Source organism: Glycine soja, chromosome 2 (genome assembly GCF_004193775.1).
Source record: "Glycine soja cultivar W05 chromosome 2, ASM419377v2, whole genome shotgun sequence".
Taxonomy (NCBI): domain Eukaryota; kingdom Viridiplantae; phylum Streptophyta; class Magnoliopsida; order Fabales; family Fabaceae; genus Glycine; species Glycine soja.
This window is the reverse complement of record NC_041003.1, coordinates 21,316,387-21,344,164: the sequence shown is the minus strand read 5'-3', so window position 1 is coordinate 21,344,164 and position 27,778 is coordinate 21,316,387. Positions and strand designations below refer to the sequence as shown.

The window sequence follows — 27,778 nt, the reverse complement described above, 5'->3', positions numbered from 1 at the left end:
CCTAGCCACTTTTAAAAGGAGTTTTTGAATTTATTTGTTTATAGTGGAGATATTAAGGTAGTAGTATAGAATAATATTACATAATTAACCAAATGACTTGTTGGATCACTAATCACGTTTCTCAGGCGCATAATCAGGGACCAAATAATTTTTGCTCCAAGAAAAAGAATTGGGTTCACTCCACTTTTAAAATACAAAATCTGTTCCAAACCCGCTTTTTTTTTTATCAAATAGGGGTAAAATTTTACCTAATTTTTTAATTGAGGGTATATTTTAAAAAATTACCCAAAACGGGTAAGTCGTAACAAGTGTTACAACTTCTAATTGAGAAGTCATAACACTGTTACGACTTTTTATTTTTATTTTTTGAACTAAAGTCGTAAAATTATTTACGATTTTAGTTCGAATATTTTTTTTCGACTTTAAAGTCATAATTTTTTCAAGTGAAGTCGTAAAATTATTTACGATTTCGTTAATTTACAATTTTTTTTGTTTTACGACTTTTAAAACCTTTTTTTTAATTTTTCAAAGGTTTACGACAAAATTCGTAAACTTGTTTTTTTTTAGTTTTTGTTTTAAATTTACAATTGTTTATGATTTTATTTTTATTTTAAATAAAAAATTAAAAAAATATATGTAAATATATAATAAATAATATTAAGTTGACTTATTTATTAGTATATTTTTTATGATTTTATTTGATATGTTATTAATTTATTTTAATGTTTTATTATTTAAAACATCTTATATATATTTTTAATATAGTTTAATTTTTTTATGTATTTTTATTGATAGATTATTTTTATATATGTATTTTTATAGATTATTTTAATCTATCAATAAAAATACATAAAAAATTAAACTATATTAAAAATATATATAACATGTTTTAAATAATAAAATATTAAAATAAATTAATAACATATCAAATAAAATCATAAAAAATATACTAATAAATAAGTCAACTTAATATTATTTATTATATATTTAAATATAATTTTTTTATTTTTTTATTTAAAATAAAAATAACACCCTAAACAATTTTAAATTTAAAACAAAAACTAAAAAAATAGGTTTACCACTTTGAAGTTGTAAACCTTTAAAATTTTTTAAAAAAAGTTTTATTACTTTAAAGTTGTAAAATAAAAAAAATCGTTAATTAATAAAATAGTAAATAATTTTATGACTTCAATTAAAAAAAATTACAATTTTAAAGTCATAAAAAAAAATACTTGAACTGAAGTTATAAATAATCTACTACTTCAGTTAAAAAAAATAAAAAGTTCTAACATATGTTATTGAATTAAAAATAGTAATACCTATTAAGATTTATCCGGTTTTGAGTATTTTTTAAAATATATTCCATTCGATAAAATTTTACCCTTTTTTTCTTTTTTTTTGGTAAAAAAGGCGTTCCAAATCATATGTAATGGGATGGGACCAATCAAGGCGGGGTCCATTTCTTTTGTGCTCCGCAGCTGCCAGGAACGTCCGCATGAAACGGCCAAAACTCGAGTAACATAACATCCAGCGACACGAAATTTCCATCGCTAAAAATTGAACACATGATATACCGTAGTACCATACGCACTCTTCTGCTGCACTATAATTCCCGTGTTGCGTCGTGTCTATCTTCATTTTCATATTCTTCTTCTGCAACCACACAAGAACAATGGGAATAGAGATTCTGGAGCCTAACACGTGCATTAGGGGTTGCTGCACCAGCCCCTCTATTCCCCTTCATCTCCCTCCCTCTTCTTATACCCTTCTCTCTCCTATTGCCCGAGGTAAACAAACCCAAAACCCTTCTCCGATTTTCAATTTGTATTTATTTTTTTCTGCTTCCCAATTCTTAGTTTTTATTTTATTTTTTATTCTTTTTAGTTGTTAATTTTGTTAGAATGTTAGTAGGAGATTCGAACTCACGGCCTCTCCTCCCCCTTCTCCCTTCAACCCTTAAATTCCATTCCAACTTCTTAGTTTTTAATTTTATATATTGTATTTGTTGGTAGTTAATATTTGAGGTTATTTTTCTATGGAAGAGGGTTATTGATATTGAAACTTTGGTTGGTGGTGGTAATGGTATAGGGTCTGAGAGTGTTGTTTATGAAGGGACTTTGGATGGCACGAGGGTTGCTGTGAAGAAACCCATCTTGTCAACTTCAGAAGACATTAATAAGTTTCATAAAGAATTGCAATTGTTGTGGTCTCTCTCTCTATCTACTGCCTCTCTTTTAATGTAGTTCTTTACATGTTTATTTGCACATTTTCTAATGAAATTAGTGTTTTCATTAATGTTTTGATATGCTGAAGGCTAATTATGTGGAGTCTTGTGAGTTTTAAGGTTTACTGTTTTTTGTTGTTGTTGTTTTAATTATGTAGCAAGTTAGATCATCCAGGAATAGCAACACCGATTGCGGCCCATGCAAAACCGCCCAATTACATGTTTTTCTTCAAGTTATTTGAATCTCCAAATCTAGCACAAAAGTTACATGTGGAAGAGTGGATCCCAACTCTGAACGATGCACTTATGATAGCAATGCAGTTAGGTATAATTGTGATTATACTTGGCTTAGGTGTACTTTTTCTAACATATTCTGCAAATGAACTGTTAACTATTGTTTCACTGGTTTGGTCAAATCAAGTTGTATAGATTTAGAACCCCGGACAGAATTGCGGAGTATAAACATTATGGTCTGCTTAAATGAGTATATCTTTTACTATAAAGCAAGAAATTGACTTTCTTGGACTATGAACAAAAGTTCATTTACATATTGAAGGATATTGTCACAAACTATCTGTATGTATCTGCATATCTTTTGATGTTTCAACCATCTTAAACTGCTACACATGATAGTGATACCATGATAGATTAATTGATTGTTTGGGGTTTCAACAAGTTTTATGTTAATAATTGAGGGCTTATCACAACCCTTTCCCTTTAATTGGATTTGGGACTGGCTATGAGACCATGGGCAGAGTTAGATTATGATTACATTTGAAAAATAATTTACAATGTTATTTTAGAAATTTTGAATGGTTATTTTGGTATTAAAGCATTATTTCCAAGTTGTTAAGTTAAAATTAAGATGCCAAAAAGAACTCCAAATAAGCTGTTGTGAAATTTAGAAGAATTCCAAAAATCAACTAGGAATTCTTTTCCTTCAATTCTTTAACCATTTCATTTTACCTACTCCAATTATGTAGGGAAATTTTGGAAGTTATATAAAGTGATTGACAGTTTTATCCAAAAGGAAAAGAAAATAAAGTGTTTGACAAATTTTTCCCCTTTCCTTCAACTTCCTTTCTCCAGCAAAGGCTTTGCAATATCTGCATAACCTCGGGATTGTGCATAGAGATGTGAAACCGGCAAATATTCTTGTAAATGTCTCCCAAATCTTTTGGTTTAATGGTTGTTTAGAAGCATCTTTTATATTTGATATATTGTACTCCATGTATGTATCACCTTACTAATCTTGTGAATCTGTGATGCAGCTTGACAAAAACCTTTGTCCACACCTCACAGATTTTGGTTTGGCAGAATACAAGAATGATCTTAAGAGAGTTTCTACTGAGAATTGGAAGTCTTCTGGAAAGCCTACTGGTGGTTTCCACAAAAAGAATATGGTTGGAACACTCATTTACATGGCACCTGAAATATTAAGAAAAGAGTTACATACAGAAAAGTCAGATGTATACAGTTTTGGGATATCAATCAAGTAAGAATATAATATTTGTTTCTTCAATTCATGTTTGTTTTTGGTTTTGTAAGAAAAGTCGACCTTTAATGAATGTATTGTAATCATATATTTGATGCTGTTAATTATATACCTTATACCATATGAGGAACAAGTTGCAACAATGTTACCTTGATGCAGTGTGCTATTTTTGGTTTCTGAGTTGATTAGATTGGTTTCAAGTTTTATGTTTGAAAATACATTTTAGAGTTGCAACTTGGAATCTACCAACATATCTTTTCTTTGTCTTTCGTTTGTAAAGCAATGGACAGTCAAGCAAATCTGCAGATGGACTATTATCCATTTCTTTTGTTTCTTCCTTTCTCAAATAGAGATATTCTTGTAAACAGTAACATACACTATACATATCTTCTTTAGGAAATTGTTTTTTGCTTGTCAACCTTAATTTTGTAGAAGGTAGGCAGCTTGATTTACTAACTATTTGTTTCATCTAACACTTACCATATACACTGGTCATTATTTTATCACATAAGCTGGTGGTTCAGTGCTGTTATAATATGAGCATGATGAGATCCAGAAGAATGAAAAGTAAACCCCATGTACAATTGGAGGAAGAAAAAGGACAAGAAAAGTGAGACAAATTGGAATAATTAAAGAATTAGTTAGGCTGCTGATAGAACTGGACCAGAACAGGGAAATTCCTTTTATTTGAATTAGAATGCTACAACTCAAGGATTACACACTTTGATGGATTTGAGGTCTCATCACCCTCCTATTCTCTTCTCAATTTCTGTTCAATCCACAACTAACCCCTTCTACAGCTATTTATAGCCTCTTATCTAACAACAATTGGTTATAACTAACTAACTAACAGGTATCAGCTGTCCTACAATTGACAGGTCTCTAACTAACTCTTCCAAGGGTATTTTCTAACATACACCTTTCCCCATCTATTTCCCCCTCTATCAACCCCCCCCCTTCAAGATGGACCTTGTCCTCAAGGTCAAATTGAGGAAAAACAGTTTGTACTTCGTCAACAAGTTTCCAGCTATCTTCATGGTGGGGTAAATCTTGCCATTTGATATGAACCTCCTTTCAGCCATCTTCTGAAATTCTGCTCTGCATGACCTTCTCTGGTTGGACCTACTGTTCCCAATTTTCATTCAGGGCTGTTGGTAATGATTGAGGGGAACAAGTGGGTTTAATTGCTTTCTTGAGCAGGGATACATGAAGCACTGGATGTGTCTTGCTTCCCTCTGGAAGTTCCAGTTTATAAGCGACCTCCCCAATTCTTTGTATCACCTTGTAGGGTCCATAAAATCGTGGACTCAGCTTCTCATTTGGACTCAACTTACCTCTTCCAATTTGGAAGGAATGTCAGCTCCTTTAACTAACAGTGGAGGTTTCTGTCCATACAAAGCTTTAAAAGGAGAAATCTTGGCAGAGATATTGAAATTTGAATTGAACTAGAATTCAGCCCAAGCCAAGTGGTTAGGCCACTCTTTTGGTTTGGTTCCAATTAAACACCTCAAATGCGCTTCTAAGCATCGATTAGCTACTTCCGTCTGCCCATCTGTTTGAGGATGATAGGCAGTACTCATCCTCAATTGAGTGCCTGCTTTCTTGAACAACTCCTTCCAAAAGAGGCTCATAAAAAGTCTGTCTCTGTTAGAGACTATCAAGGCTGGAAACCCATGCAGTCTCACCACTTTAATGAATAACTCGAACTACTTCCTTAGCTGTATAAGGATGACTTAATGCAAAATAATGAGCATACTTAGTCAGCATATCCACTACCACTAAGATAGTGTCTTTACCTTAAGCCTTTGGTAAACCTCCAACGAAATCCATTGAGATATCAGTCCATACCTTAGTTGGAATAGGTAGGGGCTGCAGCAACCCTGCAGGAGCTAGTGTATTAGCCTTATTTCTCTGACAGATTTCACATGCAGCAACATAGTCCCTTATAGTTTTCTTGATTCCTTGCCAAAACACCACATTAGCCACCCTCTTGAAGGTTCTAAAAAACCCCGAATGTCCTCCCAAAAGGGAATCATGCAATTCTTTCAAAAGTAGAGGGATTCTAGTGGAATTTCTTGACAAAACTAGTCTATCCTTGAAGTATAGTTTACCTCTATGAATGGTATATCCAGGCTTCTCTTCTTTTTTAGTTAGAACCCCTTGATAAATTCCATATAATTGAGGATCAGCTTGTATTTCTTTCTCCCAATCAACCCATTCCTCTCTTGCACCAACGAAATTGCTGAAAATGAAAACTGTTTGGATAGTGCATCAACCACTATATTCTCCTTGCTTGGTCTATACTGAATGTCAAAATCATAACCAATATATTTAGTAGCCCACTTGAACTGTTCTTCGCTCATAAGCTTCTGCTCATTTTGGAACTTCAAGCTCCTTTGATCAGTCCTAATTAAAAATTTGTTTCCTAGCAGATAATGCCTCCATTTCTTCACTGCTAACACCACTACCATCAGTTCCCTCTCATATATTGACTTGACTTGAGCCCTGTCTGACAGAGCCTTGCTCCAAAAAGCTAAAGGTTTCTCTTCCTACAATAAAACTGCCCCTAGCCCAGTTCCTAATGCATCAGTTTCCATGATAAAATTTTTAGAGAAATCTGGTAGTGCCAGAATAAGAAGCCTCCTCATTGCTGCCTTAAGCTCTTCAAAGGCATGAGTAGCTTCTTCGAGGTATTTATAAACCAAGTTAGAGATAGTTACAATCCAGGTATTTATAAACCTCTATACAGCAGAACTAACTATAACTAACTCTAACAAAAAGCTAACTAACTCTAACAGCTAGCTACCTAACTCTAGAGAAGCCCTTGTACTCCCTGAATTACTAACTACCACGAAATGGGTGCTGTTAGCAAAAGCTAGCAGCCCTTACAGTAGATATTCAGTACAGAATACAAAATACAGAATGGGTGCTGTTAGCAAAGACTAACAACCCTTATAGACAAAATACAAAACTGTTTTCACTGTTATACATTGACATATAATGATACCCCCCTCAAACTCAAGGGGGAGAGTTTTTACTGGAAATACTCTTCACATTGAGTTTGTCTCTCAGAGCCTCAAATCTTGATGCAGACAGGGGTTTAGTTAGAATATCAGCCCACTGATCCAGAGCTGGAATATGAACAATTGAGAGCTGCTTGACCAAAATCTTCTCTCTCACAAAAAACACATCAATCTCCATGTGTTTTGTTCGACTGTGAAAAATTGGATTGTGAGCAATAGAAACAACACTCTGATTATCACAAAATATTATTGGAGTAGTGAAAGAAACTTGTAACTTTGTCAGCAGAGTATAAATCCAAGTCAATTCAGTGGAAGTTTGAGCAATGCTACGATATTCAACTTCAGTACTAGACCTGGCAGTAACCTTTTGTTTGCGAGACCACAGAGACTAAGTTTGGACCATGAAAAATGGCAGTCCTTGAGGTGGAGCGCCTGTCATCTACATCAGACGCCCAATCAGCATCACAAAATGCTCGAATGGCCAAGGGATACACAGAATCTCCAACTACCATCTTTTTTCTTAACTAAAATAACTGGACTAGCATATGGACTAGTACTAGTTCTAATAATTCCAACAGTTAACATGTCTCTTACCATCTTTTCAATTTCATCCTTCTGATAATGTGGGTATTTGTAGGGCCTTAAGTTGGGGATCTTGGTTCCCTCTTGGATAGTGATGGCATGATCTCTTTCTCGATGAGGTGGTAGCCCTTGAGGTTCCTGAAAAACTTGTTCAAACTGTGTCAGCAGCTATACCACCAGGTTAGGAACTGCTTCCCTTCCCTTTTCTCCTTCACCCGTTTTACTTCCACCATAAACCCTTGGTCAGATTCCAGTATGGTCCCCTTGATCATTTTCATGCTAATGGCAGCTTTTATCAACTTTGGTTCAGCTCTCAATAAGACTTTTCTATTCTGCACTGGCACTATTAATGTCAACTTCTCAAAATTGGCCTCAATGGCCCCCAATCCAGCCAGCCATTCCATTCCTAACACTAAATCCACACCACCCAATTTAAACAAATAACAATTCTTTGTGAATTGTAAATCTTGCAAATCAATAGGCAAGGATCTACACATTCCTTGACACCTAACCTTGTGTCCATCTCCCACTTCTACAGAATATAAGCCTGTAGGGGTTACCTCCAACCTTAGCCCCTTAACTAACTTTAGTGGTATGAAGTTATGAGTGATTCTACAATCAATTAGCACAATCACCTTTTTATTCTTAATTTTTCCCCACAACTTAAGAGATTTCCGGGTGGTAAAAACCCCAATACTATGCCGGGATAATTGGTGAAACTCCCCCATCTCTTCTTTATCCTCCCCTTGTGGGCTCCTAGAATCTCCTTCTTCCTCCTCTTCCATAATCATCAATCTAAACTGTCTATTTTTGCACACATGTAGGATTATACTTTTCCTCGCATGTGAAACACTCTCCCTTCCTCATCTTTTCATTTACCTCCACAGTAGACAAATTGTGGAACGTCCTTCTACCTTTTCAGCCTCTTGTCCCTGTTTTTACAACATTCTGAAGGTCAGTCACCTTATTGTTTGCTGGCTGCCAATCTCTTACCCCCTTCTGCCTTGAATGAACAGTTTCTGCAAATTACTCCCCCTCCCATTACCCACGCGTAACTTCCCTAAAATTTTGTTCTTATCCTCCACTTTTCGAGCCTTAACCATGGCTTCCATCAAGTTCTTTGACTCATGAAGCCTTACTTTTGTGCTAATCTCTTCCTTTAACCCCTTGAGAAACACTTCCACCAGAAATGGCTCCTCCAACCCCTTCACCATTCCAACGCACTTCTCAAATTGATCGATGAATCCCGACACTGTCTCTTCTTGTTGCAGTGCCAACAGCACTTTAAAAGATTTCCCAAGCTTGAAGCCTGAAACCTTTGAGTGACAACAATGTTGAACCCATCCCAAGAATGATTTGGATTCCAAGATTCCCACCATTGGAACCAACCCAAAGCTTCCCCTCCATCGCGATCATCACCGCTTCCAGCTTGTCCTCTTCCCTAACTGCTCGTAACCAAAAATATTGCTCAATCTTGGTCAACCAGTCCATTGGATCCTCACCGTTGAATATGGGCAATTCTAAATTCCTCCACCGGTTGCCGTTGTGCCCTGCCGTACCTTCATCCCCTCCGATCGTTAATTGTGCCCGGCCAACCTTTGGATCATCCCTTCGATCGAGCTCAGCTGCAATTCCACCGCTTCGCGATTCTCCTCCATCGCTTTCTCCATAGCTTCCATGCGTGTCTCCATTCTTGCGTTTGCCTTTGTCACCATTAATGATTCTACGCTCCAAGATCGGAGCTCTGATTCTAGTTGATAGAACTGGACCAGAACAGGGAAATTTGTTTTATTTGAATTAGAATGCTACAACTCAAGGACTGCACACTCTGATGGATTCGAGGTCTTATCACCCTCCTATTCTCTTCTCAATTTCTGTTCAACCTGTAACTAACCCCTTCCACAGCTATTTATAGCCTCTTATCTAACCACAATTGGTTATAACAAACTAACTAACAGTTGGTTATAACCAAGTAACAGTTAGTTATAACTAACTAACAATTATCTTAGCTGTCCTACAACTGACAGCTCTCTAACTAACTCTTCCAAGGGTATTTTCTAACATACACCTTTCCCCATCTATTTCCCCCTCTATCAGCTGCTAATGTTGTTAAGTTGGTTAGATGGTTGAAGTTGTCAGCAGCAGGGACCTAGGTAAATAGTAGATGGGTAGAAGAGGTTTTCATTCAAAGTTTCAGATTTTAGAACTGAGCAGTGGCTATTTACTGAAGGGGATGCCATTGGCAGGAAAATTCTCTCCTTTGGAATCTGTCATTCAATCAACCATTCTCTCTCTTTCTTCTCATTTGCCTTTTTTCTCATGGGTTTTAACAAAGCATGTATAAATAAAATTCTTCAATTTAATTTTTGCTTTGTGAATTTGAAAACTTCTATTGGACCTGCTGCAGTGAACTCCTAACTGGTGTTGTGCCATACACTGATCTTCGTACAGAAGCGCAGGTCAGTCTAACTATCTTATGTGTAGTTTGAATTTATTGCCTGTATATGGAGTATTACTGGTTCTATAAATGAGATGAAGTATGGACATTAGTTTCCAAACATGTTTTTTTTTTTTATGAAGACAGAAAAACTTTTCCTATACAGTTTTGAATCAATGGAACTCTGGCTTATCAATGAGGAGTATATATATATTATAATTAGCAAAAATCAAATAGGATTTTGTTTTTTTAAATTTTTTGCCAAGCTAGTCAAAATCAAGATCCTACCGACAGGTCTGGAAAGGTTAGAGAAACATGAAAATGGTGTAATTGTAACACAAATCCTACCTAAAATGCAAAATTATATTTGAACTCATATATATGCATAAAAAATAAGAGAAATAAGGAAAAATAACCTTAGTATACTAACAGCCACAAACTAAGTAACAACAATTCCAAATTTTGAACCACCACGAACAACATCAACAGAGCTGCTTCCAACTCTTGCAAAACCTGAACCTCATTACCCTCTGTTAGGAACCCAAGTTAGAAAAAAGAAGAAAGCAAAAGAAAGATGGAATTTCTTGATTGTAAAAGAACAGAAAATAGGAGAGATAACTCTCCTCCAAGGGTTTCCCCTTCACAAAGGATTTCTTCTTTCACAAAGAGCTAATGCTCAATTACAAATGAAATGATCCAAAATCTGAATCTCCCCTATCCTTCTTCCCCTATTTATATCTAATAAACCCCTCTAACTAACTAACTAACTTATTAATAGTCTAACTTTGTTAAGTAACTGTCCCATCTCCTTATATCATAACACCCTCCCTAGCTTCTTTTACCACTTAAAGACATTATGAACCGAAGAACACATTAGAGAAGCAGTGGAACCCAACAGAAATTAGAAACTTGAACCCTAGGTCCTGAGCCGCAACCAAACCAAAACAAATAGTTGAACCCATAAGCAAATAAACCAAGTGTTGAACCCAGTAGCAGAATAAAACCAAGATGAGGTGCGGAGAAGTGTGGAGTGCCGAACCCAGAAGCAGAAGAACCAATCGGTTTGGAACTTTTGTTTGCAGAGGAGCAGAAAGAAGATCAAGAGTGCCGAAATGAATGAGTTTAGGGCTTTAGTTTGACAGGTCAACCAAAAATGAGTCAAGTTTGTTTGATTTTTTAAAAGATATATTGGTTTGAGTAGGATAGAAAAATCGTCTGATCCCACAATTGGGATTGCTCCATCATTTGATCCTATGACAGCAAAATGAGTTGAGAGTGTGATCGAGCAGCTTTGTGGTTCCCAAGCGGTGAAGACCATACATGAGTTTAATGCTCATGGAAATGAGTTTTCTTTCCCACTTGCTTTGGGGAATTGAAAGCCTCTTTGTTATACTAGCTCTTGATCCATGAGGCTAGACTCTCTATTTGAGTGAGTTCCACTTCTCTTAAAGTGCAATACCCTTACTACTAGTTTCCTATTCTCGAATCTAAGGGTTAGCTTTCTCTCTCTCTTAAAGAGGGCCTTAGTTGCGCTTTCCTCAGATAGTTATTGCCCTTACGGGGTACCCTAGCTTATTTAGCTTTTGGAGAAGCTTATTTCATTTTTTTCTTATTTTCTTCTCCTAGAAGCTCTGGAGAAATTTATCCAAGCATGCCCTTAGTAATTATTTTGTTGGAGGTTTGCTTGTTTTACTTGGCTATATTTACTTTTCTTTTTTAAATGTATGATGATAATATTAATCAATGTTTACGGATGACAGGCTCACACAGTGCTTGAGATGAACTATACTGAGCAGCAATTAACAGCAGCTGTCGTTTCTGATGGATTACGGCCTGTCCTTGCTGCCGAGGACTTGGGTATACCGTCAAGATTATTATCAATGATTAAAAAATGCTGGGATGCAGATCCTAATAACAGACCTGCTTTTGATGACATTGTTGAGGAACTTGATTTAGTTATGGAGCATGGTAAGTTAAAGAAGGCAGAAGATATTCATATCAGACCTTATAACTTGCATGTTGTTCAACCTGCGGGCAAGACTGATCACTTTAAGGCTTATCAAGAGAGTTTTAGCTGGTTCACTCGTGGCGAACTTTTGGCCAGGAGTGCCTCTAGTGCAAATGATTCTGGTTTGATAACTAGGTGCGAGTCTTCTGACAAGCCTTCAGCATACCACCCAACAATGTCTTGGGGATCTTATGCTACCTGTGGGAGAAGGGAGACTATGGAGGATACACATTTCATTCTTCCCCATATTTGTGATGAAAAGGATGCCTATGCTTTTGGTATCTTTGATGGCCATAGGGGTATGTATAATATATTAGTTATATATCAAATATCTACATTTTTTATGATCCTAATTTAAGAAAAAATAGATTGTAATTACTGCTATAGCTTGAAAACATTTTACTATTTATCTCGTTTATGATGAGGAATTCTTTATGCTATGCTTGGGCACCATTGTAGAAGAAAAATGCAGTGCTTAATATGTTGAAAAGTTGTAGGAAATCAAGAAGAATTTAAATAGTATTCTAATCAGTACATGAATCTCTTTGCGATTCTAGTTACATGCACCTTGATCAAACTTCCGAGCATAATAAGTTGGTTTATCTAATAAAATAAGCAACTTAAGGATTGAAATTGAAGTTCCTGCTTTTCTTGTATTACATTGTTGATAGCCCTTTTTTTTTTCCCTCTCCATTTGTTTCCAAATCCAGTATAGTTTTATGTGAGCTTATCCCACTTAGTGGGAGGTGGAAAAGGCTTCGTTGTTGTTATATTAGTAGTTTTTATGAGTTTAGTATACTAATATTTTTTTTTTTGATCAGCAAAACTAAATATATTATATATATATATCAATGATCAAAAGTACCAGAGGTACTAGTACATAAGGATATACATCCTGATATCTAGACACCGAGACTAAGGTATTCTTGATATTAGGAGAACATGTCTTTTGTTCTAATTGTAACACCCATTACATGATAAAACTCTGACTAATATTGCTTGCCCATTGATTGAGATGAGTTGAGAAATGCTTCTCAAAATGTCTAAGCCAAGTCCAAGTCCAGAAAACAGCTTCATCGAACAATCTGTTAGCATCAAATTCTGCGTTTGAAAACAGAACTCTGTTTCTAGTTTTCCAAATAGCCCAAGTTACCGCCATCTCTTATTCCTTAAACCTGCTGCCTGGATAGAGATATGCTGTAGAAAATTCTGTTTAGGTCCAAGAGGAAAGGCAGTATGTAAGTTCAGCCAAGACATCGATTCCCACCAAATTGGTTGGATAAAGACGCAATGGAAGAACAAATGAGATGCCTCCTCTAAAGCTTCTTTGCAGAAAGGACATTGCAGATCCTGCAATTGCACCTGTCTCCTATGCAGATTCATCCTTGTTGGTAGTCTATCTTCTATTAGCCTCCAAGCAAAAACTGAAATTTTGCTAGGAATTTTAATCTTCCATAATTCCTTACACCAGTCCTGTTGCTGACCCCCTTTAGAAGCTTCCAAAATCAGATTGTAGGCACTACGAGTGGAATATACCCTTGTTTGATCACCTAACCATTCCCATTCATCCGATCCTTGCCGCTGAATGTGTATACCTTCGATGTCCTTTAAAAAATTGACTGCTGACTCAATTTCATTTTCGAACAGCGGTCTTCTCCACAGAAACTACCACTCCCAACCTGACTGCATGTGCTGGCCCATGTGTCTGATGGTTTGGTTTTGCTGTGTAGATATTTGGTACAATCTAGGATACCTCTCAGCTAGAGGTTGCTGCTGCTGATGCCATTTATCTTCCCCAAAGCCTGACCTTATCACCTCTTACAATTTTCCACCTCATGTTGCTGTAAACTATATCTCCATGTTGTGCTGAATTGACAGCTTGTTTTAAATCTTTCCACCATAGAGATTGATGCCCTGCCCTTAGTGTCAATTGGTTTTAAGTTGATATTTCTATCATGGTATCAGAGCCTATAACCCATCTTAGTTCTTGTCTATTCTAGTAGGCTCGCCTGTATTGGCAGGCATCTGTGGAGGGGGGTGGTGTTAGGAAGTCCCACATTGCCTGTTAGACAACTTCACTTAGTGCCAATTGGTTTTAAGTTGAAATCTAACATGGTATCAGAGCCTATAGCCCATCTTAGTTTTTGTCTATTCTAGTAGGCTCGCCTGTATTGGCAGGCATCTGTCGAGGGGGGTGTTAGGAAGTCCCACATCGCCTGCCACAGTTCTTGGGGTGCAACTTATATATCTGTTGAACAACTTCACTTAGTGCCAATTGATTTTAAGTTGAAATCTAAAAATCTCATGAAGGTAGCAAAACTAAATTCTTATTGTTAAATGATAAAAGGATTGAGAATTTGAGAGAGGAAAAGAGAGAAGATTGAGATTGAGATAGTGATATTGTTCAACCCAAATGTAAGCAGATTACAAGGATGAACATATAGTTTGATAACTGCCAACTAATCTAACTGTAAACTAACCCGAGTTAGTTGACGGCTGTCACAAAGCTGTTAGGCTCTAACTAACTAAACTGACAACTGATAACTGACTAACTACTAAATATAGTGGTTAGAACATCAGATAATTAACAAATAGTAAAAAAGAGAATAAACTACTAAATATAGTGGTTAGAACATCAGATAACTAACAGATAGTAAAAAAGAGAATACTGCGAGTAATGAATACTCCCTTATAAATGATATGACAAAACTGAATTCTGAATCTGTTACAGATATTGAACATGTGTGTCGGTAAAACATTTTTTAGGAAAAATAATTTCTTTTTTTATAGAAAATAAAAATAAAAATTCTCATAGCAAAAATAAAAATTTCTTTTTTTTTATGAGAAGGCATACGACTCAGTCTCTTGGAGTTTCTTATCATACATGATGAGAAGGATGGGATTTTGTTCCACATGGATCAGATGGATCGAAGGGTGTCTATCATCAGCGTCTATCTCGGTTTTGGTGAATGGGAGTCCTTCATCTGAGTTTACTCCCACAAGGGGTCTCAGGCAAGGAGATCCACTCGCGCCCCTCCTATTTAATATTGTGGTGGAAGGTATAAATGGTCTTATGCGAGTAGCTATTGAGAAGAGACTTTATACAGGGTTTCCAGCTGGTGAGGAAAAGGTGGACATTAGCATCCTTCAATATGCAGATGACACCATATTTTTTGGTGAAGTGTCCATGGAGAACGTCCGGGTACTCAAAGCCATCTTGAGGACTTTTGAATTGGTGTCAGGACTCAAAATAAACTTTGCGAAAAGTAGATTTGGGGCAATTGGAGTGTCGGAGGAGTGGCAGCAAACAGCAGCCAATTACTTGAATTGTAGCCTACTGTCTATCCCTTTTGTTTACTTGGGGATGCCCATTGGGACAAATCCAAGGAATTGTCACTTGTGGGACCCAATCATCAATAAATGTGAGAGAAAACTTGCGAAGTGGAAACAGCGACACGTCTCGTTTGGGGGGAGAGTTACGCTTATAAAGTCAGTCCTAACCTCTATTCCAATCTTTTTCTTTTCTTTTTTCAGGGTACCCAAAATCGTGGTGGATAAACTGGTTCGTATACAGCGTAGGTTACTTTGGGGCGGGGGAAGTGACCTCAACAAGATTGCTTGGGTCAATTGGGAGATTGTTTGCCTTCCAAAAGAGAGGGGTGGTCTGGGAATCAAGGACATCACCAGCTTCAACTTGGCACTTCTAGGCAAATGGAAGTGGGAGTTATTTCATCGTCAGGATGAGCTATGGGCAAAGGTTCTGGTTTCAAGGTACGGGGACTGGAGGGGACTTGCTGAAGCACCATATGATAAAAATGCGTCCTTATGGTGGAGAGATTTGAAGTTAGCTTTACATCAGCCATCAATACAAAATGTGTTTCGGGATGGCATAGCATGGAAAGTGGGGAGAGGTGATAAAATATTGTTCTGGGAGGATAACTGGCTTCAGGGGGATGCAGCTTTGGTAGCACGATATCCTAGACTATATCTCAACTCCTGTCAGCAGAACCACAGAATTATGGATATGGGAGCGCAGAAGGATATGGGCTGGGAATGGAATTTCAAATGGAGGAGGCATTTGTTTGATAGCGAACTAGACATGGCTGCTAGATTCCTATGTGACGTGGATGACTGTCATATACAGAGGAACAGAATGGATGAGTGGATTTGGAAAGCTGATCCGAGTGGTTCATATTCGACTAAAAGTGCATATGCTGAGATGTGGGGGGAGGCTGCAGCAGATAATCAAGTGCAGGATTTTGAAGAATTATGGAAATTAAAAATCCCACCCAAGGTTGCTGTTTTCGCATGGAGACTCTTTAGAGATAGATTGCCGACTAAGTCAAATTTGACAAGGAGAAATGTGGCACTCGATGACACATCTTGTCCATTTTGCAGGAGGACTGAGGAGGACGCAGCTCATTTGTTTCTCCATTGCCACAAAATCCTACCTTTGTGGTGGGAATCTATGGCGTGGGTGAACATTCTGGGGGTTAGTCCGCAGTACCCAAGGCAACATTTCTCCCAACATGCTGCAGTTATGGTTAAAGGAATCCGACAAAATAGATGGAAGTGTTGGTGGATGGCTCTCACTTGGGCTGTGTGGCAGCAGAGAAATAAGATACTTTTCTCACAGCAAACTTTTGATGGTAACAAAATACTGGAGGACGCTGTTCTACTCCTATGGACATGGCTGAGGACTTTTGAGGAGAACTTTATGATTTCTTTTAATCACTGGTCGTCAAACTTACCAGCAGCTTTTATTCAGTAGTGGGGTAGCTTAGACAGATAGAGTTATTAGTAGCAACTACAATATGTATTCTTACCCAGTCTCTGGTTCCTATAGAGACTGCATATAGTCTGATTGGGGAACCAGGAGACTGATGGTTTTTGCTTCTTTGTAAATTAGTACCTCTGGTACTTTTATTAATATATTTATCGTTGCTGATAAAAAAAAAAGTTGAACCAAGCACACACTGAGTGTACACAAGGTACTTATAAAGAGAGAGAGGGTTATCTTATCACAAGTCTGTTACTGTTACAATAGCATAACTCTGCATTAGTTATAACTAACTGAACATCACTTATCAAAATGAATCTATCTAATAATTGTTTGCCACGTGTATTAACATCTGCCAGCTGGGCAATGAGAACTGCTACTCTTAGCTACACTAATAAACTTTCTAACTTTGGTAATGGATCCTGATGCATAATTTTTGGTAATGTACTTTGATAAATATGATTGCACACGAAGATAATTTTGATTAATGACAATTCATGGTAATATTATAGTTTAATAAGCATTATTGTTACTAATGCAGGTGCAGCAGCTGCTGCCTTTTCTTCTAGAGCTGTACCAGCAGTTTTGCAGACTTCAGATTTCATGGGCAGGTATATTTCATACTAGAACCTTTCCCATCCCCATTTGCCCTATCATTTTGAAAGTTTAATTCTTTTAACATGTTAAAGCAGTCCTGCTAATGCACTAGCGGAAGCATTCATTAAGACAGATGCTGCCTTCAGAAAAGAGCTTGATTCCTATCGCAAATCCAACAGATGTATCCAGAAGGATTGGCATCCTGGGTGTACAGCAATTGCTATTCTTATAGTCAGAAACAAGCTATTTGTTGCTAACATTGGTGATTGCAGGGTAATCTTATGTCGTGCTGGTAATCCAATTGCTCTAAGTAAGGTGAGCAAAAAATTACTGTTGTTAGCTAGTGCTTAGAGGAAGAGCTTATAGTGAGCTTATTTACACTTAGAAAAATTAGGCTAAAATACGTCTATGATCCCTAATAAATACCCAGATTTTGTGTTTGCTCCTTAGTAAATTTTTCTTTGTTTTTGCTCCATGATAAAACAAAAAAATTATTTTTGGTCCTTGACACTTTTTTCAGTCCCTGATAAATTAACGAATTTTGTGTTTGCTCCCTAATAGTTTTTTTTATTTGTTATTAGTTCCTTTGAAAAAAGACTAATAACAAATGAAAAAATTTATCATGGAGTAAGCACGAAATTCACTAATTTATCATGAACTAAAAAAAGTGCCAAGGGAAAAAAACAAAAATTGTTGTTTTATTAGGAACTCAATGCAAAGAAAAAATTTATTAGTGAACAAACATAAAATTCGGGTATTTATTAGGGATCAAAAACATATTTAGCATAAAAATTAAATTATGACTCTTATAATCTCTTTTTTACTCATTTCAATAAGTTTCTCGGTAAAGCTTATCAAAACAAGCTCTTTTTTGCTTATTCCAATAAGTTTCATGGTCAAATTTATATCTTAAGCTCTCATGTGCATATTTCTGTAAAAGCTTCTTTAATTATATTCCTTTATGTATTTCCATTTAGACTAATCAAAGCTTGACATTATTAGGATCATGTTGCAAGCTGTCTTCAAGAGAGAGAGCGTGTTATTCGGCAGGGGGGCCAAGTACATTGGCAAGTTGATACTTGGAGGGTTGGTCTTCCTGCACTTCAGGTTTGTTCAAATTGATTGCAATGGTGCATATCATATATTTGGAAATGATTGGTTTTATTTGTTTCTTCCATGTGCATTTTATGAAATTGGAATTTGAGCTCATTTTTTCTTCTAAATCATCATCATTTTTGTTGTTAGTTAATTCAAATGACAGTTAATACTGTTATTAGTCAGTTAGTTAGGTAAATCAGTTGCTGTCATTGTGTGTGCAATATAAAAGGACACATGTACAAGTGTAAATCAGAGTGTGTGTGTCTACCTGAGTTTTCAATAACAAACTACATTTCCTTTTCTCATCTATCTTTCTTTCTCTGAGTGTGTTAGTGGTTTCTTCCCTGTGTGCATGCAACACCTGTGAGGCTTTCTGCTGCATGAAAACTCTATCCAGTGTGAGTTTATTGGATCGTGTGCATTCCTCTTGTGTGGAATTCTGCAGAATCCGAGCAGTGAACCATGGCTGGTTCAAGTGGGGTTTTTCCAGGAAACCTACCAATGTTTAATGGAAACAACTTTGATGATTGGTGTGTAAAGATGAACGCAATCTTCGACTTCCAAGATGTGGAAGAAGTTGTCGAGATTGGGTTTCAGGAATTGGGAAGAAATGCATCAGATGAACAAAAGGCATCTCACAAAGAACTCTCAAGTGGCTTGATTCTAAAGCTCAGCTTTTGATTCATCTGTGTGTTGATGCTGGAATCTTTGGGAAAATCTCCAAAGCAACAACTGCAAATCAAGCCTGGGATATTCTGAACAAAGCATATGGAGGGGCTGACAATACAAAGAAGGTGAAGCTTCAAACTCTTTGAAGGCAATATGAATTATTGTGTATGACGGATCAAGAATCCATTGCTGATTACTTCAACCGAATTCCAAGTGCTTGTCAATGCAATGAAGGCCTGCAAAGAAGGTTAACCAATCAATAAGTTGTTGACAAGATGTTGAGAACCTTGACACCTCGGTTTGATCATGTTGCAGTGGCAATTGAGGAATCAAAGGATCTTGATTCAATGAAGGTGGAGGAGCTGCAAAACTCTCTTGAAGCACACAAACAGAGAATCAATGAGGGGAAAAATGGTGAGAAGGCTCAAGAACAAGCTCTGCAGGCTCATAACAACTTCAAGAATAGAGGAGCAAGTGGATGGAACAGGAAAGGAAAAGCCAAGTGGAAAGGGGGAATGAGCAATGAATCAACCAATGGTCAATATTAGAGTAATATACAGAGAGTTGCAGTATTCAACTGCACTCTCAGCTAAAGTGAGTTAGTTAAAAGTTAGTTAGGAGTTAGTTAGTTGTTATAACTGACTTTTCTGGACTATAAATACCAGACTGTACTACACTGTTCAGTGGCTTAATATCATTTTCATTTCTCTCAAATATCTCTCTTATCTTCTTTATGATTCTGTTACAACTCTAATATGGTATCAAGAGCTTGGTGAGATCTTCCATGGCGTCAACAGAACGCGTTCCACTTCTTTTCCTAACTCCATTTCTCACAAACTTGATGATTAAACCTTTCTTCTCTAGTGTCAACAAGTTGAGCCAGTTATTAAATCCCATCGCCTTCAGTGACTTGTCATTAATCCGCAAATTCTGTTACAATTCTCTCTGAATTAGATTGTGAAGCTGGGATTGAAAATCCTGAGTATGAAATGTGGGAGCAACATGATTAAGTTCTTCTTATGTGGCTGCAATCGACGCTTTCTACATCAATTCTTTCTCGAGTTCTTGGATCAGCTCATTCGTATGAAGTCTGGGAGTGGATTCACGATTATTTTCATAAGCAAACGCGAGCTACCGTATGTCAGCTTCGAACTCTGCTCCGATCAATGACACTTTGGCCGCAACTCGATGCGTTAGTACTTGTTGCAGATCAAGGCGATTTTCAATTCTCTGGCTTCGGTTGGAAGCCCGATCATGCTTTAGGAGCATATTGATTCCATGCTTTAGTTAGCCGTGGCGGTGGTTTTGGTGGACGTTTTAATCGTAATGGTGGCCGAGGCTGTGGCAGTGGCTGCTTTGCAAATTTTCAGTGTCAGGTGTGTTTTAAATATGGCCACACTACTTCGGTGTGTCGTTTTCGGTTTGATGGAAATTATCAACTGAACTCATCCCTTGTGCTTCATGATCCTACATCTCAGAACTATAGACCTCACTCTTAGAATAGCCCTAATTCTTGGCAGCAGAGCAGTGATAATCGCCCATCCAATGTCTGGATCAACAACAATTACAAATCTGCTAGTCCTAACACTCAATCAAATCCTAGTGCTATGTTGACTAATGTTCCTTCTCAGTCAACTCCAACCTCTAATGCTACCAATTGGATCCCTGATTCAGGTGCCTCATTTCATGTGACCGGAGAATCCCAAAATATTCAAAATATTGAATCCTTTGAAGGACCTGACCAGATCTTCGTTGGAAATGGTCAAGGTTTGCCTATCGCTGCTTCTGGTTCTTCCTCCTTTATTTCTCCTTACAATACCAAAATCTCTTCGTCTCTTGAGCATCTCTTACATGTTCCTAACATTACTAAAAATCTTGTTAGTGTTAGTCAATATGCTGGAGATGATGGTGTTTTCTTTGAGTTTCATTGTAATTATTGTGCTGTGAAATCTTAGGTTACAAATGAAGGCTTACTTCAAGGTAATGTTGGTCCTGATGACCTTTACAGCTTCTCCAACATCCAGTTTCTGCTGCTTCTTGTTTTGCTTGTATTTCTAGTTCTGAAAAAACCCTATGTTAATCCATGTAATAAGGTCGACAAGCCCATTGTAAACCAATGTAATAGGATCATCTCTCTTTGGCATGATAGACTTGGACATCCCAATCATCATGTATTGCAATTAGTTTTTCAACATTGGCAAATACCTACTTCTAATAAAGTCTGATTGATTTCTGTTCAGCTTGAGCAGTAGGAAAGTCTCACAAACTTCCTTCCTCTTCTTCTGAATCTGTGTATACTTCTCTTGATTTGGTTTATAGTGATCTATGGGACCCTCTCATGTCTCTTCAACTAATGGATTTCTCTATTATATAACTTTAGTTGATGCTTGTTCTCATTTCACTTGAATTTATCTTCTCAAAAGTAAATCTGAAACCCTCAATGTTTTTCAATAGTTTAAGACTATAGCAGAATTACAGTTTAATTCGAAAATTAAAAGTCTTCAAACTGATTGGGGAGGCGAGTTTAGGCCATTTTCATCCTTTTTAGCTAGCTGTGGCATTCAACATAGACTAATTTGTCCTCACACCCATCATCAAAATGGGGTCATTGAAAGAAAACACAGGCATACTGTAGAACTTGGTCTTACATTATTGCATCATGCTTCCTTACCACTTAAATTTTTTGCCTTTTGCACAGCTGTCTATCTTATAAACAGACTACCCACAGCATCACTAAATTTTTCAGTACCCTATCATATGCTGTTACAAAAGTTTCCAGATTATACTTTTCTCAAAACCTTTGGATGTGCTTGTTTCCCTTTACTAATCACAAGCTAGACTTTAGATCTACTTAATGCCTTTTCTTGGGTTACTCTACTTCTCACAAAGGATATAAATGCTTGTCTTCTACAGGCAGATTTTTTACTCTAAGGATATCATTTTCAATGAGTCCAAGTTTCCCTATGCTGACTTGTTTGAGACTGCTACTTCTCCCTGTCAGTCCACTTCCTCCTCCATTCCTTTTCAATTTCATTCCATTCCTATCATTCAGTCTCCAAATCCCTCACAGCCTCCTTCTAATTCTCCTGATGTTGGCCAATCTGCTTCTGTTTCTGCACAGTCCTCTTCTAATCATCAGCCAGTTCAGTCTGACAGTGACATACCTATTCCAGCTTCTAGTTTACCATCCAGTCCTGTTCAGTCCCCTAATACCGAACCCACAGATCCATCTCTTCCAGTTACTGTTACTTCTATTCCAGCTATCAATCCAGAAGCAAACATCCTCCTCTATTAACTCTACGTCTCCTCACAGACCACCAAACACTCATTTTGGGTAAAACCTGTTACCATCAGACTCATTTTAAGTTTGGGTATCACTAATCAGTGGTCTCTTGCTCATTTAGATGCCAATAATGCATTCCTTAATGGTTTCCTTCATGAGATTGTCTATATGTCTCAACCACCAGGTTTTCAGAACTCCAACTCTAACTTGGTATGTAAACTGAATAGAGCTCTCTATGGACTTAAACAGGCTCCTAGACAGTGGTTTGAAAGACTGCAGTCTACATTACTTCTATTTGGGTTTGTTGCAAGCAAATGTGATCCTTCACTCTTCATCTACAAGACTAACTCTCACACAGTTTACTTGTTTATGTGGATGATATTATCATTATTGGCAGTTCTATCCCTCTGATTCAGCATCTCACTTCTCAGCTAAATTCCAAGTTTTCCCTCAAATAGCTTGGTTCACTGGATTATTTTCTTGGAATTGAAGTCAAAACTCTTCCTTACAAGTGACTATTACTCACTCAAAAATATATCTGAGATTTGTTGCAGAAAACTAGTATGACAGAAACTCAACCTATCTCATCCCCTATGGCTTCAAGTTGCAAACTCACAAAAATTGGCTTTGATCTGTTTTCTGACCCTACTCTGTACAGATCTGTGGTAGGTGCTCTTGAATACTTAACTATCACTAGACCTGCGATAAGCTATTCAGTTAACAAGGTTTGTCAATTTATGGCCAATCCCTTAGAATCCCACTGGGTTGCAATCAAGAGAACTTTAAGGTATTTAAAAGGCACTGTTTTACATGGGCTTCATCTCAAACCAGCACCTGGATCAGACCTATCCTATGAGAGCTCTTTGTGATGCAGATTGGGCATCTGATGTTGATGACAGAAGGTCAACTTCTGGTGCAGCTGTCTACTTTGGTGCTAATCTCATATCTTGGTGGTGCTGTAAGCAGCAAGTTGTTGCTAGATCTAGTACAGAGGCAGAATATCGTAGCCTAGCCCAAATTGCTGCAGAAATTTTGTGGATTCAGACCTTGTTGACTGAACTCAAAGTTCCCTTCAGCACTCCTATTGTTTTCTGTGACAATCAAAGTGCAGTAGCCATTGCCCACAATCTAGTCCTTCATGCTTGAACAAAGCATATGGAACTTGATGTTTTCTTTGTTCGTCAGAAAGTTTTGACCAAACAGCTCATAGTTCAGCATGTTCCTGCACTTGATCAATGGGCAGATGCCCTTACCAGCCGCTTTCTCCAACTAGATTTGCTTTTCTAAGGGCCAAACCCAATGTGATTGAGGCTTCTTCGAAGTCACAACCACCTTGAGTATGAGAGGGGGGGTGGGGGTATTAGAGTAATATACAGAGAGTTAGTATTCAACTGCACTCTCAGCTAAGTGAGTTAGTTAGGAGTTAGTTATTTGTTATAACTGACTTTTCTGGTCTATAAATACCAGACTGTACTACACTATTCAATGCCATTGCTAAGAGGAAGAACATAACCATTATGAATATGGTGAGGAGCATGCTAAAGAGCAAAAAGGTTCCTAATTATTTGTGGGGTGAAGCAACTTTCACTGCTGTTTACATACTAAACAAAAGTGCAACTAAAAGGTTAAGTGGTAAGACACCAGAAGAGACATGGACAGGTATCAAGCCAGATGTGACTCACTTTAGAGTTTTCGATTCTATATGCTTCAGACATGTGCCTGATGAATTGAGAAGAAAGTTGGATGACAAGGGAGAGCAGATGATTCTTGTAGGATATCACTCTACTGGTGGTTACAAGTTGTATGATCCAATAAATAAGCAAACTGTGATCAGTAGAGATGTTGTGATTGATGAATCTACAGGCTGGGATTGGAACACAGAAGCTGAGAATGGATCAACCAGAATGCTAATAGATCTCAACAGTAATGATGAGCATGAAACCAATACAAGTGCTGCTAGTGGTCTAAGACATCTAACAGGACCAGGCAAATTCCATCAACTTTACATGATTTTGATGTGGTGCTAGATTCTGCAGTTGATTCTGAAGGGGAATTGGTGCATTATGCACTGTTTTTTTAAATCTGATTTAATAAGCTTTAAGGAAGCAATGCATTACCCCAAATGGATCAATGCAATGGAAGAAGAGTTGAATTCTATTGAGAAGAATTCAACATGGGAACTTGTTAATCTGCCTCTTGACAAGAAACCCATAGCACTGAAGTGGGTTTATAAAGTGAAGGTGAAATCCAAATGAGGCCAGACTTGTGGCAAAAGGGTTCTTATGAAAACCTGGAGTTGACTATGGTGAGGTCTATGCACCTGTGGCAAGAATAGAAACAGTGAGATTGGTGGTAGCAATTGCAAATATAAAAGGTTGGTCTATGCATAAACTAGATGTGAAGTCTGCTTTCTTAAATGGACAGCTAGATGAGGAGGTTTATGTGGACCAGCCACTCTTTGAGAAATTGGGACAAGAAGAAAAGGTATACAGATTGAGAAAGGCAATATATGGTCTTAAGCAAGCTCCAAGGGCTTGGAACAAAAAAATTGACAGCTTTCTTAGCCAAATAGGCTTCATTAAGTGCACATCTGAGCATGGAGTGTACCTAAAGGTCTTGAAAGTGTCACTGGTACATTTGACTAGTGTAAAATAAGAGAAACAGAGGGAAGTTGAGTGAAAATTGTGTACACGGCAGGATGCTCGTTTATATAGACAGATAGTAATAGTTACACATAATTAGGAGATTAAGTTTTCCCTAAATCAGATCCTACCAAATCAATTTTTAATGACTGACATTTGTTCCTGATTCTCAACAACTAGTTTCCTGATGGTAGTTGGAACAGTGTCAGGAGTGCCTTCTGAAAATAAATTGTATAATTAATTGCTTTTAGGTTTTGCTTCTAATGCTTGAGTCACGCATTCTGGTATTACTTATAGAGGGGAGCTATCTCTAGTCATTACTGGTCTGATACATAACGATCCCCAATTGGTTCAATAATGTCTGTCCTTTTTTCTTTCTTGTTCCCTTTGTTTTAGCTTTTGGCACACAAATAATCTTGTGTTCACAAAATAATATGATCAGGCACTAACAATGATATTAATGGAAATTTGAGGTTTTACTATATATTGATGCAAGTAAAACCAACTCGTTTTACACAGGTTACTCGTTCTATTGGTGATGATGATTTGAAGCCTGCTGTAACTGCAGAACCTGAGATAACTGAGAGTACCTTGTGCCCAGAGGATGAATTTCTGGTAAGGAACTTTATGCTATTTGCATGAAATTCATTATGTACATTGGGTCTTTAGATAAGTTCAGTTAGAAGTATCTTGACAAAGCAAGTTCGCAGATAATTGACAGATGATAATTGCATTTGTAATCTTATCGATTATATGTATTGAAAGGCTTCGAGAGTTTGAAGTATCTTGAAAAATAAGATGCACTTACTGCAAAGGTTGAAGGGCATTGTTAAGTAACATTCTTTTAGTTAAACCTAACTGACTAGTTGTACCTGAATAATTCTAATTTATTGAAGTACCCTTAAGACAAAAGCTAAGGTTGAAGGGCTTTGTTAAGTAACATTCTTTTAGTTAAACCTAACTCACTAGGTGTACCTGAATAATTCTATTTTATTGAAGTGCCCTTAAGACCAAGGCTTGAAAGCTTTTTATACGTTTATGTTATATGTATCACCCTCATATTACCCGGGGGATTATGATATACTTATTTGAAACATTTTCTGCACCTCATTAAACTAATAATGGAGTTGCTGATTTAGGTCATGGCTAGCGATGGCCTGTGGGATGCCATAAGCAGTATGGAGGTCATAAATATAATAAAAGATACTGTTAAAGAGCCTGGAATGTGCTCCAAGAGGTTAGCTACTGAAGCAGTGGAACGAGGCAGCAAAGATAATATCACAGTTATCGTTGTTTTCTTACGTCCTGTGTCTACAGCAGAGAGAATTTATTAGCATACCTTCTTGCATGCTCTTTGAGACTTGCCACAAATAGCACATACTTATATTCCTTTATTGGATAATAAAAGATAAATTATGTTTTTAGTCTCTAAACTTTTCGTTATTTATGGTTTTGTTTCTTAAATTCTTCAATGATCAATCAACGTCTTCAAACTTTTTCCGTCCAATATTTTAGTAGTTTTTGTTCATTTTGGCCATTCATTGATGATGTGACATTATTTTTATTAATATTTTCTTTTATTACTTTTTCTGACGGTTTAAAACAACCAAAAATTATGTTTTTAAAATTAAATACTTTGTGGTGACTTTTAATTGTCACAAATTGCTCCATGTTGAATAATTACTTGAATGCTTTCCATTTGAGCACCAAAACACAAATTGTATTATGTTAAATTAGATATCTTGACTGCTTCTTATTCTTGTAACAATATGTAAAGTATTTAAAGAAATTTGAATGTGGGTTTTGTGTATGGAGCATTTTCTAAATGTGATTCAAAGAACCTGCAAAAAGATTCATGGTGACAACAACCAGCAACTCCCCTTTGGATCATAACATCAAATTAACGAGCACTAATCATACACCCCCCATAGAATCACCGAGCAAAATCAAAAGATCAAAGAGGATCTTCTTTCTTACAAATATATACAACACGGAAAAAACACACACCCTTAGGTAAAAAGAGTGGATTTCTGCAACCCAACAAACCAATTAGATAAACTTCAAATTAACAAACAATAAACACTAATCCAACCGCTTGAGCACGTAATAGATTAAAACAATAAGAAACAAAAAAGATGGGTGTTTGAGATCAGAATGAAAGAACGTGAATTGAAGTGGCCAAGGCATAGAAGAGAAAGAAAAAAAAAAAGCTAAAGGAAGTAGCTTTTTCAAACCCCAAAACAAAGGTCCCATGATCCTTTGTACAACTGCATTGCCTCCAAAAGGATCATTGAACTTAACCCTCTCCGATAATTTATTGCATGCAATTAAAATAGATGAAGTTGGAGTTTGAGATTGAGAGGGAGGAAGGACTGGATGAACATTTTGCCATTTGGGGTGTCAAAGGACTGAGTGTGAAAGTTGGAGGAAAGAAATAGGAAAGAGGAGAGGTCTTGATTTGGGTTACCGTGTCTTAATGAAGCAATTTCTTATGCTTTTTAGCCGCCAGAAAAAGAAAACATAATAAAATATTAAAAATAATATTGCATTATCACTTAACGACAAAAATAAACGGAAATAACTAAACATTGGATTGAAAAAGAGTTTGAGGACGTTGACCTATTGTCGAAAAACTTAGGGATCAATCAAAATCATAAATAGCAAAAAATTTAGGGACAAAAAATATAGTTTACCCTTGAAAAAATTAAAAGATACTTGTCACAATTGGTATGTACTTATATTCCTTTATTGAATAAATATAAACGTGTTATTATGTTATTCTTCAGTCACTGTCTTCCTTTTGGATGATAATTCATTGCATTGAACAATAGTATAAAGTGTGTGGTTTTAATTTGGAGAATATTGTAAATCATGTTCAATCAGCAACAATACACCATTCACTGGATCACAATGAGGATAGCAGGAATGAAAACACTTACG

General features: G+C 36.8%; 1 protein-coding gene across 3 annotated transcripts; it reads left to right on the top strand.

Annotated features, from left to right (window-relative positions):
• The first annotated feature begins 1,452 nt into the window (after positions 1-1,452).
• Positions 1,453-26,345, top strand: LOC114391424 (protein kinase and PP2C-like domain-containing protein). 3 transcript variants are annotated; one of them, XM_028352434.1, is made up of 12 exons: positions 1,453-1,787; positions 2,089-2,239; positions 2,383-2,549; positions 3,314-3,381; positions 3,496-3,719; positions 9,732-9,783; positions 11,522-12,068; positions 17,091-17,160; positions 17,242-17,461; positions 18,149-18,253; positions 25,358-25,453; positions 25,978-26,345. In XM_028352434.1, the coding sequence occupies exons 1-12, from the start codon at positions 1,673-1,675 to the stop codon at positions 26,170-26,172; spliced, it is 2,010 nt and encodes a 669-aa protein (XP_028208235.1). In that variant the 5' UTR covers positions 1,453-1,672; the 3' UTR covers positions 26,173-26,345. The 3 variants fall into 3 exon arrangements, with proteins under 3 accessions (XP_028208235.1, XP_028208244.1, XP_028208251.1); XM_028352443.1 differs by having other exon boundaries at positions 1,454-1,787; positions 2,089-2,206; XM_028352450.1 differs by lacking the exon at positions 2,089-2,239 and having other exon boundaries at positions 1,455-1,787.
• The last annotated feature ends 1,433 nt before the right edge of the window (positions 26,346-27,778 follow it).